This window comes from Eubalaena glacialis, chromosome 4 (genome assembly GCF_028564815.1).
Source record: "Eubalaena glacialis isolate mEubGla1 chromosome 4, mEubGla1.1.hap2.+ XY, whole genome shotgun sequence".
Taxonomy (NCBI): Eukaryota; Metazoa; Chordata; class Mammalia; order Artiodactyla; family Balaenidae; genus Eubalaena; species Eubalaena glacialis.
This window is the reverse complement of record NC_083719.1, coordinates 176386270-176401883: the sequence shown is the minus strand read 5'-3', so window position 1 is coordinate 176401883 and position 15614 is coordinate 176386270. Positions and strand designations below refer to the sequence as shown.

General features: G+C 46.1%; 1 protein-coding gene across 1 annotated transcript in view; it reads right to left on the bottom strand.

Annotated features, from left to right (window-relative positions):
• The window catches only part of LOC133090675 (mucin-16-like), a 47165-nt gene extending 33680 nt beyond the window's left edge, over positions 1-13485 (bottom strand). Inside the window, exons 1-2 of the mRNA XM_061189045.1 lie at positions 13414-13485; positions 13035-13096 (exon numbers count right to left, since the gene is read on the bottom strand). Coding sequence (XP_061045028.1) covers positions 13035-13096; positions 13414-13485 — 134 coding nt within the window. The remainder of the gene's footprint in view (positions 1-13034; positions 13097-13413) is intronic.
• Positions 13486-15614: the final 2129 nt, after the last annotated feature.

Below are 15614 nucleotides of genomic sequence, written 5' to 3'. Positions count from 1 at the left end.
ATACTAGCATCGATCTCAAAACTAGTGGCCTGTGAGGTCACCATATCTGGTACACCAGAGAAGATAGGTGTAGTTGGAATAGCTGAACGGGCTTCTGTCCCAAGGCTGGTGGCCATTGAGGGTGTGCTATGGGAAACATCGGGGGTTGTTCTGGGAACAGTTGGGCTGGATTCTGCAGGTTGGGTGACCAAGGAGACTGATTCATGCAGGGACTCAGTCAGAGTTGAAAAGATTGTATTGGTGTCTGTCCCAGAACTAATGACCAGTGAGGTCACCATCGCTGGTATGCTAGGTGAGACAGTCATCATTGGAGTGGCTGAAATGGCTTCTGCCCCAGGAATGGTGGCTGCTGAAGATGTGGTGTCTAATTCACTAGGGGAAAAATTCAGAGTTGTTTTGGAAACAGGTGTGCTGGTTTCTGAGGCTGTTGCATCTGGCTGACCAGGGGAAACAGTCAGAGTTTGATCAACTGAGCTGGTCTCTGTCCCAGAACTAGTAACCAGTGAAGTCACCATCCCCAGTACATCAGGGGAGACAGTTGGAGTTGGAACAGCTGAACTGACTTCTTCCCCAGAACTTGTAGCTGTTGGGGGTGTGCTGTCTGATTCACTATGAGAAACATTCAGGATTGCCCTGGAAACAGTTGGGCCAGTCTCTGCAGGATGGGTGACCCATGAGGTTGTGGCCTCTGGCTCACCAAAGGAAACAGTCAGAGTTGGAACAGCTGCACTGGTCTCTGCCCCAGAACTAGGGACCAGTGAGGGTGTCGTCTCTGGTCCTCTATTGAAAATAGATGGGGTTGTCATGGGAACTACTGTGCTGGTCTTGTCTCCAGGTCTGGTGACAAATGAGGCTGTCATCTTCGGAATATCTGCGGTTGTGATGATCATTCCTGTTGTGCTTATGCTGGCTGTTTTATCTGATGTCCTAAGGAGAGACAGCATACCTGAAGTGGGAGTAGAGACTCTGGTAGTCAAAGTCACTGTGGAAGTGGTCTTCAGAACCATGGCAGTGGTCTCTGCCCTCTCTGTCCCTCCTGTTGATAGTCCTGTGAATTGTAGGAGGGACACATGATTACTACTTACTGGGTTGGCAATCGCTTATTTTTTCTCCACATGAGGAAAGGGAGAGAAATGTCTGCCTGGGGTGTGCCAGTGATGCTTCTGGAATGGGAAAAGGAATTGTGATTGGCATTCCCTCACCTTACCTGACTCATCTTGGGCTGCAACTCCTCCATGAATTCTTTTTTTGTTTGTTTGTTTAAAAGTATTTATTTAGAACAGGAACAGAATTTTAAAACATCAGTTTATAGGACTTCCCTGGTGGTCCTGTGGTTAAGACTCCACACTTCCAATGCAAGGGGCACCGGTTCGATCCCTGGTTGGGGAGCTAAGATCCCACATGCTGTGCGGCGGCCAAGAAAATATATTAAAAAATCAGTTTATGAGTTTATTATAAATATTAAGAGCGTGAAAATAAAAAGGACAGTGAAAAAACTGAAAATGGAAACCGACATAAGGTTTATCATTTTTTTCTCAGGTAGAAATCAGAATAATAACAACAGAAACAAAACTTAAAAACATAATGGAGTAAAACTTTCCTTAAAAAAGATCCATGCATGGGACTACCCTGGTGCTCCAGTGATAAAGAATCCACCTTCCAATGCAGGGGATGTGGGTTCAATCCCTGGTCAGGGAACTAAGATCCCACATGCCGTGGGGCAACTAAGCCCGCGTGCTGCAACTACTGAGCTCGCGGGCCTCAATAAGAGAGCCTGCCTGCAGCAAACTACAGAGCCCATGCGCTCTGGGCCCCACGCACCACAACTACAGAGCCCACACTCCCTGGAGCCTGCGCACCACAACTAGAGAGAGAAAATCTGCATGCCACAGCTAGAGAGAAGCCCGTGTGCTGCAAACAAAGACCCTGCATGCCTCAGGGAAGATCCTGCATGCCACAACTAAGACCCAACGCAGGCAAAAATAAATAAATAAATCTTAAAAAAAATAAGATCCATGCACATAAAATGAAAGAGCTCTCTGAAATCCGAATAAATCTAATTGCTCTTTTTATTAACTATAGACATAGGTGGCAGCTATATTGCCCAAGTTCAAGAGAGTATAAATACCTCAGGACCATATTGGAATAATCTCTAATCTAAAATGAGTGAAAGTAGGAGAAGGAAGAGAGAAAAAGTATGATCCAGAAAATTAGACCACTGCTCATTTTTTAACCAGAGCTGTGATGATAATTATTTGTTTAGCTTTGAAAAAAATACCTATCTATTCCGAACACACCCTCACAGAGATCCTAAGTCTGTCAATCAGGCTATCATCTGGGCACGTGTTCTATCACCACAGGCAATTTCTTCATACGCATCCCTGGTTGGGAACTTACAGTTGAGAATATGATACTGAAATGGAGCAGGACCCTATTGTCTATGCCCCCCATGTCCTCAGCCTGCCTTTAGTCTGTGGAAACACTTTAGTCAAAGAATAAGTTTAATCAGAGAAGTGAGAAAATGCAGAAGCAAAGAAAAGCAGTCAAACAAGACTAAATGATAGTTTAGTCATTAAGCAAAGTCAAGGACCTTTAGATCCTTCTCAAGGGCTATAGATAATATTCTGAGCCGTATCCTGTGAGCTGTCTTGTAGAGACTGAAACCCCTACCAGGTGGAAGAAGTTAACTACATGATGACCAGACCGTAGCCATGACATAAGCTGCCACAATTCCAAGAATTTGCCTCAAAGAAATGGAAACAAACCAACCCTAGAACTGAAGATTAACTGTACTTAAAACAATCAAGATGACGCTGGTCAGACCACCGATGACCAATTTCGAGATGACTGTGAGAGCTGACTGTGCTGTTTCTGCATGTAGCCCCCTCCCTCCGTCTATAAAAGCTCTTGCCCACTGGTTGTGGGGGTGGGAGTTGGCCTTTGGACAGGAGTCCGCTCTCCCCACTCCCCGCAGTGGCTGACATCCAAAATAAAGCAAACTTTCCTTTCCACCAACCTTGCCTCTTTATTGGCTTTTGAGCGGTAAGCAGCTGGGCCCCACTTTCGGTTACAAATAATAATATCATAACTGGAGACCTCTCATTTGTTAAGTATCCTATATTAATTATCATTTTAAACTTTTAAAATTATGATTACATAGTAATCACTTTTATTTTATGGATGAAAGAGCCGATCCTCAGGGAGGTTAAAATTTTTAGATAGTACCTCCAAAGACTTGACTGTATTTAATGCACCCAATACCTGTTTTGATGTAGATATTTCTCCCCACACTTTACAGATAAGAGGTTAAGCAATATATCCAAGATCATCGAGTAAGTAGCTACTGGAACCAGTACACAGAGATTTTTGATATTTAATTACATCTAGAGTGTCAAGACCAGGATTTAAACTGTAGTTCATGTAAGTCTAAGAACTTTACCTTTTTCGATAAACTATTCAGGAAGTGAGATGGAGATCCAGGGAAGTTTGGCCAAGCACGGATAACCCACAAGACTGTGGTTAACGTTGCCATTCACTAAGGAATGAGTTTACAAATGGACTAAAAAAATTTTTTTTGGCTGTGTTGGGTCTTCATTGCTGCGCTCGGGCTGTCTCTAGTTGCGGCGAGCGGGGGCTATTCTTCGTTGCGGTGTGTGGGCTTCTCGTTGCGGTGGCATCTCGTTGCAGAGCATGGGCCCTAGGGTGTGCAGGCTTCAGTAGTTGCGGCGTGTGGGCTCAGTAGTTGTGGCACACGAGCTTAGTTGCCCCGCGGCATGTGGGATCTTCCTGAACCAGGGCTTGAACCCGTGTCCCCTGCATTAGCAGGCGGATTCTTAACCACTGCGCCACCAGGGAAGTCCCATACAAATGGATTTTTAAAAATGGGTTTCAGGTTTTTTTTTTTTTTTTTTGTATTTATAAAAAAAAGTCCTCAAAGTGCTAGTCACTTTCTATAAATTTCTCTGATATATTTATTATCTCCTCAATGAATATCAGTCAGAGAAATAGATGTGGGAACTCCTCCATGAATTCTTGACCACCCCCTGTTCCCAGATGTTCTCTGTACTCTCCCTCTGAGCCTTTGTTCAAGCTGTTTTCTCTACCTGCCGTGCCCATCTCTCATCGGTTTTCTTATGTTCTGCCCTTCTTCAAACCCTAGCTCAAATCTACCTTTACAAATCCATGTTGGAATCCATCTCTCCCTTCTCAATGTTTCCTCATCATACTGTCTGAACCTGCACTGTACCACCCCTCCCAGTCTGCCTGGTAATATCTACTAATGTCTGACTGCTTGGCATATTGTAGGTGCTCAACAAATATTTGTTGAATGTATGAATGAACAAATACATGGATGAATATGTACATTAGCAGGTCTCCTCTGACTTGAGAGAGATCATGTATCTTTGTGCTTAAGAGCTTGGGCTCTTAAGCCACATCAGTGTTCTGGCTCCTCCACTAAACAGATGTGTGGCTCTTTAAGTTGTCAGATCTTGCTAGACCTCCATTTTCTTATCTATAAAGTAGGAATAAGTACAGTGGTTATCTCAGAGTCTTGATAAAAATGCACCAAGCACAATGCCTCCTGGTTTGTAATAAGATGTTACCACTACTATTTATCTACTATTACCACTGTTATTACTGCTCTTGCTACTACCTACTACTACTACTCTTACTACTATCACTGCCTCTACCTACCATTTCTGCTGTTATTACTACTGTTACTACTACCACTGCCACTACCTAACATTACTGCTGTTACTACTACTATTACCACCTATTACTACTGTTATTGCTACTGTTACTACTACCACTGCTACTACTACTGTCTACTATTACCTACTATTGCTAGAGTTATTACTATTGTTACTACTACCACTGCTGCTACCTTCCATTACTGCTGTTATTACTACTGTTACTACTGCTGTTACAACTGTTATTGCTACTATTACTACTACTGCTGCCTACTATTATCTACTATTGCTAGAGTTATTACTACTGTTACTACTATCACTGCCTCGACCTACCATTTCTGCTGTTATTAATGCTGTTAATGCTACCACTGCTGCTACCAACCATTACTGCTCTTACTACTACTATTACCACCTATCACTACTGTTATTGCTACTACTGCTGCTGCTGCCTGCTATTACCTACTATTGCTAGAGTTATTGCTACTGTTAGTAGCTACAACCACACATTATTACTACTCCTACTCTTTGGACTTCTAATATACAATAAATGTTTACCGAATTGAATTTGCCAGGAACCACGCTAGCTGGCCAAGGTGACTGGAATTCAGTCTCTGAGGAAGAGTAGAGTGACATTAGCTGAGACAGCAGCTACTGACCAGGCCTTCAGAAAAGGGTCCCCAGGAAGGAGGAAGAACTACAGGGAGGCTTCTCTATAAAGACCACAAAGCCTACTGGAGGTTGCTGCAGGGAGAGAGACAAAATGAGGAGGATTTGGACTCTGATGGTGGAACAATGTCCTTGTGTTGCTGGGTATACCCTAAAAAACATATCTCCAAGAGTAGACGTCCTAATGTGTTTAATATGTATTTGATGATGAAGATGATGATGTTGATGATGATGAGCAAATTACCTAACATGCCTTGTATTTTTGAGCCTCACAAGAACACTGAGTGTATATCCTATTATTCTTGTCATTTTACAGACCAGGGAAAAGACAGAAACTCAGAGATCATCATTTGCCAAGATCACACAGCTACTGACTGATAGTGTGGAAATTTGAACATAGTTCTCTCTGAATCCTAGACCTATGCTCTCAACCACTGCAGATTATTAATTCCCTAACCGAGTTTCAGGATCTTGTGGGGGCCAGGATGGAAAGGAAGGATGTAAGGAGAAAATGACCATGGGGGTGGGGTCCTCAAGGATTCTCTAATTTAGTGGTCTCAGCCTGGGGCAGTTTTGCTCCCAGGAGACACTTGGCAATGTCAGGAGACAGTTTTGGTTGTCACAGCTGTGTGTATATGGAGGGTGCTACTGGCATCTGGTGAGCAGATGCCAGGGATGCTGTTGAACATCCTACAGCCCCCTACAACAAGTAGTTATCTGCCCAAAATATCGATACTACTGAGGTTGAGAAATCCCACTCTATATTGAAAGAAGCCAATGAATATGGTTAGCTATCCCTCATAAACTTTGCCATCTGAATATTGGTTATCACCTGAAGCTCAGTGATCCATTTCCAAGTGATCTGATGTAGCCAACTGGCAATGCCTCACTCATATCCCGTAAGCACTCACTGCTGCAGTACGTAACCACAATGGGATCCTAATGCAGCCCCTGTAGCTCTGCACCTAAGGGCTTTCACTTAGCCTGTGTGTCCGGCAGGCTGGAAGTGCTGAGGGTTACCTCCAGGACCAAGCAGCCCATGGCCAACAATGGAAGGAAGTTGAATGATAAACACTCCAGCCACTTGGCTAAGTGAGGTGTTCTATGCTGTCTCCTAGAGGTCCCTAGTGGAACTGACACTCTTTTGCCCACAGCTGTGACCTGCTCAGGAAAGCACCTTGCATTGACTTCCTTTCCTTCTCTTCTCCAGCGCTTCCTGGGACCACCCCCAACCTAAAATAAACTACTTGCCCACATCCTTAACTCATGTCTGCTTCTGGGGGGAGCTAACCAAAGATACCTGGGTCACAGGATAAGACTAATAACCTGACTGGTGGTGACTCTGTCCAAAGCCTGGATCTGGCAAAAAGCTTCCAAAATGTACTGGTAAAATAGTCTGGTCTCTAAAAATGTTGGAAAATGGGACATCCCTGGTGGCGCAGTGGTTAAGAATCCGCCTGCCAATGCGGGGGACACGGGTTCGATCCCTGGTCCGTGAAGATCCCACATGCCGCGGAGCAAATAAGCCTGTGCACCACAACTACTGAGCCTGCACTCTAGAGCCCCCGAGCCACAACTACTGAGTCCATGTGCCACAACTACTGAAACCTGCATGCCTAGAGCCCATGCTCTGCAACAGGAGAAGCCACTGCAATGAGAAGCCCGCGCACCGCAATGAAGAGTAGCCCCTGCTGGATGCAACTAGAGAAAGCCCACACGCAGCAAGGAAGACCCAACGCAGCCAAAAATAAATAAATAAATAAACAAACAGATAAATAAATAAATAAAATTTGAAAAAATATTGGAAGAAACTTAATGGGTATGGGGAACTTTACCTTTTAGCCATGTGGTGAGGAGAACCCCTTGCTATATACACGTGCACCTCTTAGGCACTCATGCAGACCAATAATACTGTAACATGTTAGAAGGTGCCTTTCAGTGGAAAAAATTATACAGCCAAATAATTATGTAAAACCCTGTGTTGAATAAGGCTAAACAAGTTTCTTTACACCAGGATATCTCAGAGCCTTTAATATGCTTATGCATGTTATTACCCTCTAGGAAGGAGCAAAAAATTTTTTTTTTTTTTGCCACACCACGCAGCTTGTGGAATCTTAGTTCCCTGACCAGGGGTTGAACCCCTGCCCCCTGCGATGGAAGCACAGAGTCCTAACCATTGGACCGCCAGGGAATTTCCAGGAGCAACATGTTTGTCAGACTTTTTGGCCACAAACTTTTTGTCCTTTTGTTAAAGGGCATCCAAGCATTACAAGGACTTAAAACGTTTTCTGAATGTTGTTTTCTGCCCGTCTACAGTCGCATCTCCCACCATCTCAGCTGTATATTTCATAGTTTAGCAAAGGTGAATTATTTGTACCTCCCAAATATGTCCAGATTTTACCCTTCCCTGTGCCTTTGCATGCAGCTCTCCCTTCTGTCCAGAATGTCTTCATCAATTCTCCTTGTCTTCCTGCTAAATTCCTCTTCATCCTTTCAAACCCAGCTCAAATGTTACCTCCTCCATGAAGCCTTCCTTCTACCATTCAGATACTTTAAAGTTGCATCATATAACTAATAAGGACCTACTGTATAGCACAGGGAACTCTACTCAATACTCTGTAATGGCCTATATGGGAAAAGAATCTAAAAAAGAGTGGATATATGTATATGTGTAACTGATTCACTTTTCTGTACACCTGAAACTAACACAACATTGTAAATCAACTATACTCCAATAAAAGTTTTTTTAAAACTTGCATCACAATTATTTTGTTCCTTTGCTGTCTCCTCTGCTGGACTGAGAGCTCCATGGATGCAATGCTGATCTATTTTCATCTGTGCATCCTTAGTTTATATCATAGTTTCTAACAGACAGTAAATTATTAATCACTTTCAGAATTAAGTTAAACTGGGTCGGATTTGTGAAGTTGACATATCCAACCTTGAACTAAACTCACTCAGCATGTTATGAGGGAATGAAAAGTAACATCTACCTGGTAACCACTTGACAAAGATCCAGTTGAGACAGGGAAGCCCATGGCAACTCCACATAGTTCTTTCTCTAAAGAAACAAACATTTCATCCCTCTGCAACAGGAAATAAAGGCATAAGTCGGATTACTGGGAAATAAGCAAAGTTGAACCTACCTCTAAGACTAGCAGACATGGATGCCAGGGGGACATGGATGGTGGTGTCTCCATGTGCTGCTTCATTGGGTATCTTTGTGATACGCTCCACAATGCCATCAGTCCCTGCAGGAGAGGGTAGGGAAGAGACCTAGAGTAACTCATCTCATCCAGAAACAGAACATGGTCTAAATAGATCCACTTAATTTGACTATACAACGCATTTCTTCTCAACCATCTGTATGGATTGGAACCAGGGCTGTGTCCATCCATTCACCCAGAGATTCATCCATCTTTCTGTCCATCTATCCCTATATCTACCCATTTATTCTTCCATCCATCCTTCCTTTTATCCTTTCTTCCTACCATGCATCTTTCCTTTCATATTTCCTCTCTCCTTTCTTTGCAATTTTCATTCCTACAGTATTTCCTTCAATCTTTATTTCCTTCAATCCTTTCTTCCATCCATCTTCCTTATTTTCATTGTTCCCTCTATACATTCATCCTTCCTTCTATACATCCATCTTTTCTTCTTTCATTTATCTATCACTCCATTCTTCCTTTCTTCTCTCCTCCCATCCAACCACAGTCCTACCTTCTTTCCATTCCACTCATCACTTGCTTACTGAACACCCATCACTCAACTATTGAGCCACGTTTTAAGACATGGGTCAATAGCCATCAATGTGTCTAACCTGATTGTGAATTGTTAAAACTAGTTTGGGAAATAATCAAATCACCCTTCTGTACATATTGTCTAGTGAACAGGTGCTGGAGTAGTTGGAGGGCCTTGTTGGATTTGTGTCCAGAACAAAATCTGGCGTCAAATTCAACTTATCCAAGGAATGGAATCCTCCCAAGAAGTTCCCTACCTCATCTACTGTTCTTTTGGAGGTGGTGTTTCTCCTCCTAGGTCCTAAGTACCTCCCACATCCATAGGTACTTTGTTCCCTCGGTTTTCATTCACTCACCTTTTTCTTTCCCTTTTCCCTTGATGACTCTCTTCTCAGTATAGAAACATGCTCAGTTTAAAGGAGGAATCTCTCCTTTTATCCATGTATTATTTTATCTGTTGTTTCAGTCCTCTAAAACTCACTGATGCTCCCTTCATTAGAATCCCTGAGGACCCACATGTTGTCAGAGAACTTCTCACCTCATTTCAATTTGGCTATTCTGTAGCATTTGACGGAACTGACCATCCCTCCTTCCTAAAACTCTCTCTTCCTCTGGCTTCTATGAGGCCAGAATCTCTTGCTTTTTCTCCTATCTCTCGGACCACTCCTGCCTAGCCTAATGGCTAAGAACATAGGTTCCTAGTGCCATATAGTCTGAGTTCTTACCACTTCCCAGCTTTAATGATCTTGAACAAATTACTCAACCTCTCTCTGTATCAGTTGACTCATTTGTATAATGAGCTTATAATAGTCCCTTCTCAAACTGTGTTCCAATGAGGAACTTAATAGAACAGCATTTGACACAGAATAAGTGTTCTATAAACATTTGTTGTTATCATTATTGTCATCATCAACATTAGCTGTAATGTCACAACATCCATCATGGTACTATAATTATTCAACTACTTGCTTATTTAGCTTTGTTTCCCCAGTGCTTATTTCAATGCCTGGACATGAAAATAGATCAACATATATGTTTGCTAAAGGAATTTCTGGTGCAGTAATAAACTCCTAAGTAACTCCTTTTTACCTGTTGGAAAAGAAGCCATTTTCTATGAGCCCCAAATAATGAGAGTGTAGGAGCAGTGGGTCCTTACTTGTCAACTGGGTTGAGTGTGGAAGAACTTGAGAAGAACTTGTCACTGTTCCCAAACCAACACTCTCTGTCATTCTGGTATCCATAATGGGTGGTAAAGATGTCCTGACTGGCTGTGTCCAAGTCTGCAAAGTACTGGCTGTAACCAAGGGTAATGCCTCAAGGTTGGTGTCTACTGTTCTTGGGGTAGCTAGTGAGGAAGTAATCCAATGGGGGAGTGGGCTGTTTGAAGAATCAGTGGTACGGAAGGTCAAAGAGGGGAATGGTATTGAAGATGAAGAAGGTAGACTCTCTGCAGTGGTGGGCATAGTAGCATCCCCAGGGCCTGATTCTGTCCTAGAAAATGGATTGACTGAGATGGCACCTGGAACTCCAGATGTAGCAAAGGAAGCCATGGCCTCTGACAAAGAAGGCATTAGTGTGTTATTAGCAAAAATGGTCTCAGCTGAAGACAGCATATCTGTGCTTAGGTGACGTGTATTTTCTGATACAGGCACAGAAAGATTGGATCCTGGGACAGTTATGCCAGCAGACCCTGTAATGGAGGGAGAAGTGTAAAAGCGTGTGACTGTCTCCACTGGAATGTCAGGATACTGTGTAGACAGAGGCTGATCTGGGGATGACACTTTAACAGAAGACGTAATATCAGTCTTGGGACCCTTCAAACCATGAGTGGACAGAGGCGATGAAGGTGTGTTTGTGAGTGTGCTTGAGCTGGAATCCAAGGCTATTCTTGTATCCTTCAGTCCAGGAGTCAGATGGGAAAGTGTCTTGGTCTCAAAGGAGGAAGGCATTGATGTGGAAAGAGTGGTCTCATCCACGGAGGAAGCAGTACCCATAGGATATATGGTGCTGGAGGACTCAGGGAAAATTGGGACAGAGGAACTTTGTTCATGTCCAGAACTGGTGGAACCCACAGTACTCATGACTGTGTATATGGAAGGAAGAATTTTCGCTGTATCTATGGAGAATTCAGAGGTGGAAATTGTCTCAACTGTGGGACTACTCAAACTTGGAGGTAACATGGTCATTGCTCCCAAGGGTGTACCCAATGCATCGTTCGTCTTCCCCAGACCACGGGTGAGAACTGAGTTCACAGGTGTAGGAGAGGAGGGGCTCCTCCCTGGTAATGCTGATGGCTCAGGGGAGGGTGCTGTCATGGCAGGTACAATCACTGGGGAAGATGGAGAGCCAGTTTCCTTCACAGAGGCAGGGTTTGTCCAAGACACATCCTCAGGACGTCTGCCCCTTAGAGCGGTCATCTCTGAGTGCGTGGAACTCTGAGTCACAGTCGAGTGAATCTCTGCCCCTAAGGTGTTGGTTGTAGTGCCCAAGGTAAGTGGGTCCTGTGGTGTAGACTCAGTGGGACCTGGTTGGGTGGTCACGGTCACTTCTGCAGATTCTGTCGTCACAGGAGAGGCAGTGGGCCTGGTGATGATGCCTGCAGGGATGCCTGGTGACATCGTGGACTGAACAGGGCCAGGGATGGACGTGTGGCCTGAGGAGATGGGTTCTGTCCTAGAGAGCTCAGTAGTCGTATCAGTGGGAACTCTGGAAAGGACGGCGATTTTCCCTGGGGCTGAGCTGTTCTGCTGGACGGTGCTGGTCTTCCTCAGTTCAGGAGTCAGGGAGGATGAGGAGTCTATCTCAGACAATGTAGCTTCTAAAGAGTGAGGCATTGATGTGGAAACACGGGTGTCCCTAGAGGTGGAAGGAGTAACCGTTGGAGACGTGACATTGGATGGCTCTGAGTGAGGTGGGGCAGAGGAATGTGCTTCATGTCCAGAACTTGTGTTGGCCCCATGGGTCGCAGCTGTGTTTTTGGAGGGCTGAATTGCAGCTGTTCCTGTGGAGGCTTCAGAGGTGGACAGTATGTCAATGGTGGTGCTGATCTCAGTTGAAGGTGAACTGGACCCAGGTTCCACACTTGTACCCGATGCGTCTTTGGTCTTCCCCAGACCACGTGTGAGAAGTGAGGTCACAGAGGTAGGAGAGGAGGGGCTCTTCAGTGGTAATGTGGATGGCTCAGGGGAGGGTGTTGTTATGGTAGATACAATCGCTGGGGAAGATGGAGAGCCAGTTTCTTTCACAGAGGCAGGGCTTGTCCAAGACACATCCTCGGGACCTCTGCTCCTTAGAGTGGTCATCTCTGTGTGCGTAAATCTCTGAGTCACAGTCGAGTGAATCTCTGCCCCTGAGGTGTTGGTTGTAATGCCGAAGGTAAGTGGGTTCTGTGATGTAGCCTCAGTGGGACCTCTTTGGGTGGTCATGGTTACTTCTGCAGATTCTGTTGTCACAGGAGGGGCAGAGGTCCTGGTGACGATGCCTGCAGGGATGTCTGGTGACATTGTGGACTGAACAGGGCCAGGGACGGACGTGCTGTAAGAGGAGATGGGTTCTGTCCTAGAGAGCTCAGTAGTCATATCAGTGGGAACTCTGGAAAGGATGGCAATTTTCCCTGGGGCTGAGCTGTTCTGCTGGACGGTGCGGGTCTTCCTCAGTTCAGGAGTCAGAGAGGATGTGGAGTCTATCTCAGACAATGTAGCTTCTAAAGAGTGAGGCATTGATGTGGAAACACGGGTGTCCCTAGAGGTGGAAGGAGTAACCGTTGGAGACGTGACATTGGATGGCTCTGAGTGAGCTGGGGCAGAGGAATGTGCTTCATGTCCAGAACTTGTGTTGGCCACATGGGTCACAGCTGTGTTTCTGGAGGGCTGAATTGCAGCTGTTCCTGTGGAGGCTTCAGAAGTGTACAGTATGTCAATGGTGGTGCTGATCTCACTTGAAGGTGAACTGGACACAGGTTCCACACTTGAACCCAATGCGTCTTTGGTCTTCCCCAGACTACGGGTGAGAAGGGAGGTCACAGAGGTAGGAGAGGAGGGGATCTTCGCTGGTAATGTGGATGGCTCAGGGGAGGGTGTTGTTATGGTAGATACAATCACTGGGGAAGATGGAGAGCCAGTTTCTTTCACAGAGGCAGGGCTTGTCCAAGACACATCCTCAGGACCTCTGCTCCTTAGAGTGGTCATCTCTGTGTGCGTAAATCTCCGAGTCACAGTCGAGTGAATCTCTGCCCCTGAGGTGTTGGTTGTAGTGCCCAAGGTAAGTGGGTTCTGTGATGTAGCCTCAGTGGGACCTCTTTGGGTGGTCATGGTCACTTGTGCAGATTCTGTTGTCACTGGAGAGGCAGAGGGCCTGGTGATGATGCCTGTAGGGATGTCTGGCGACATCGTGGACTGAACAGGGCCAGGGAAGGACGTGTGGCCTGAGGAGATGGGTTCTGTCCTAGAGAGCTCAGTAGTCGTATCAGTGGGAACTCTGGAAAGGACGGCGATTTTCCCTGGGGCTGAGCTGTTCTGCTGGACGGTGCTGGTCTTCCTCAGTTCAGGAGTCAGAGAGGATGTGGAGTCTATCTCAGACAATGTAGCTTCTAAAGAGTGAGGCATTGATGTGGAAACACGGGTGTCCCTAGAGGTGGAAGGAGTAACCGTTGGAGACGTGACATTGGATGGCTCTGAGTGAGCTGGGGCAGAGGAATGTGCTTCATGTCCAGAACTTGTGTTGGCCCCATGGGTCGCAGCTGTGTTTTTGGAGGGCTGAATTGCAGCTGTTCCTGTGGAGGCTTCAGAGGTGGACAGTATGTCAATGGTGGTGCTGATCTCAGTTGAAGGTGAACTGGACCCAGGTTCCACACTTGTACCCAATGCGTCTTTGGTCTTCCCCAGACCACGTGTGAGAAGTGAGGTCACAGAGGTAGGAGAGGAGGGGCTCTTCAGTGGTAATGTGGATGGCTCAGGGGAGGGTGTTGTTATGGTAGATACAATCGCTGGGGAAGATGGAGAGCCAGTTTCTTTCACAGAAGCAAGGCTTGTCCAAGACACATCCTCGGGACCTCTGCTCCTTAGAGTGGTCATCTCTGTGTGCGTAAATCTCTGAGTCACAGTCGAGTGAATCTCTGCCCCTGAGGTGTTGGTTGTAGTGCCGAAGGTAAGTGGGTTCTGTGATGTAGCCTCAGTGGGACCTCTTTGGGTGGTCATGGTCACTTGTGCAGATTCTGTTGTCACTGGAGAGGCAGAGGGCCTGGTGATGATGCCTGTAGGGATGTCTGGCGACATCGTGGACTGAACAGGGCCAGGGAAGGACGTGTGGATAGAGGATATGGGTTCTGTCCTAGAGAGCTCAGTAGTCGTATCAGTGGGAACTCTGGAAAGGACGGCGATTTTCCCTGGGGCTGAGCTGTTCTGCTGGACGGTGCTGGTCTTCCTCAGTTCAGGAGTCAGAGAGGATGTGGAGTCTATCTCAGACAATGTAGCTTCTAAAGAGTGAGGCATTGATGTGGAAACACGGGTGTCCCTAGAGGTGGAAGGAGTAACCGTTGGAGACGTGACATTGGATGGCTCTGAGTCAGCTGGTACAGAGGAATGTGCTTCATGTCCAGAACTTGTGTTGGCCCCATGGGTCGCAGCTGTGTTTTTGGAGGGCTGAATTGCAGCTGTTCCTGTGGAGGCTTCAGAGGTGGACAGTATGTCAATGGTGGTGCTGATCTCAGTTGAAGGTGAACTGGACCCAGGTTCCACACTTGTACCCAATGCGTCTTTGGTCTTCCCCAGACCACGTGTGAGAAGTGAGGTCACAGAGGTAGGAGAGGAGGGGCTCTTCACTGGTAATGTGGATGGCTCAGGGGAGGTTGTTGTTATGGTAGATACAATCGCTGGGGAAGATGGAGAGCCAGTTTCTTTCACAGAGGCAGGGCTTGTCCAAGACACATCCTCGGGACCTCTGCTCCTTAGAGTGGTCATCTCTGTGTGCGTAAATCTCTGAGTCACAGTCGAGTGAATCTCTGCCCCTGAGGTGTTGGTTGTAGTGCCGAAGGTAAGTGGGTTCTGTGATGTAGCCTCAGTGGGACCTCTTTGGGTGGTCATGGTCACTTGTGCAGATTCTGTTGTCACTGGAGAGGCAGAGGGCCTGGTGATGATGCCTGTAGGGATGTCTGGCGACATCGTGGACTGAACAGGGCCAGGGAAGGACGTGTGGCCTGAGGAGATGGGTTCTGTCCTAGAGAGCTCAGTAGTCGTATCAGTGGGAACTCTGGAAAGGACGGCGATTTTCCCTGGGGCTGAGCTGTTCTGCTGGACGGTGCTGGTCTTCCTCAGTTCAGGAGTCAGAGAGGATGTGGAGTCTATCTCAGACAATGTAGCTTCTAAAGAGTGAGGCATTGATGTGGAAACACGGGTGTCCCTAGAGGTGGAAGGAGTAACCGTTGGAGACGTGACATTGGATGGCTCTGAGTGAGCTGGGGCAGAGGAATGTGCTTCATGTCCAGAACTAGTGTTGGCCCCATGGGTCGCAGCTGTGTTTT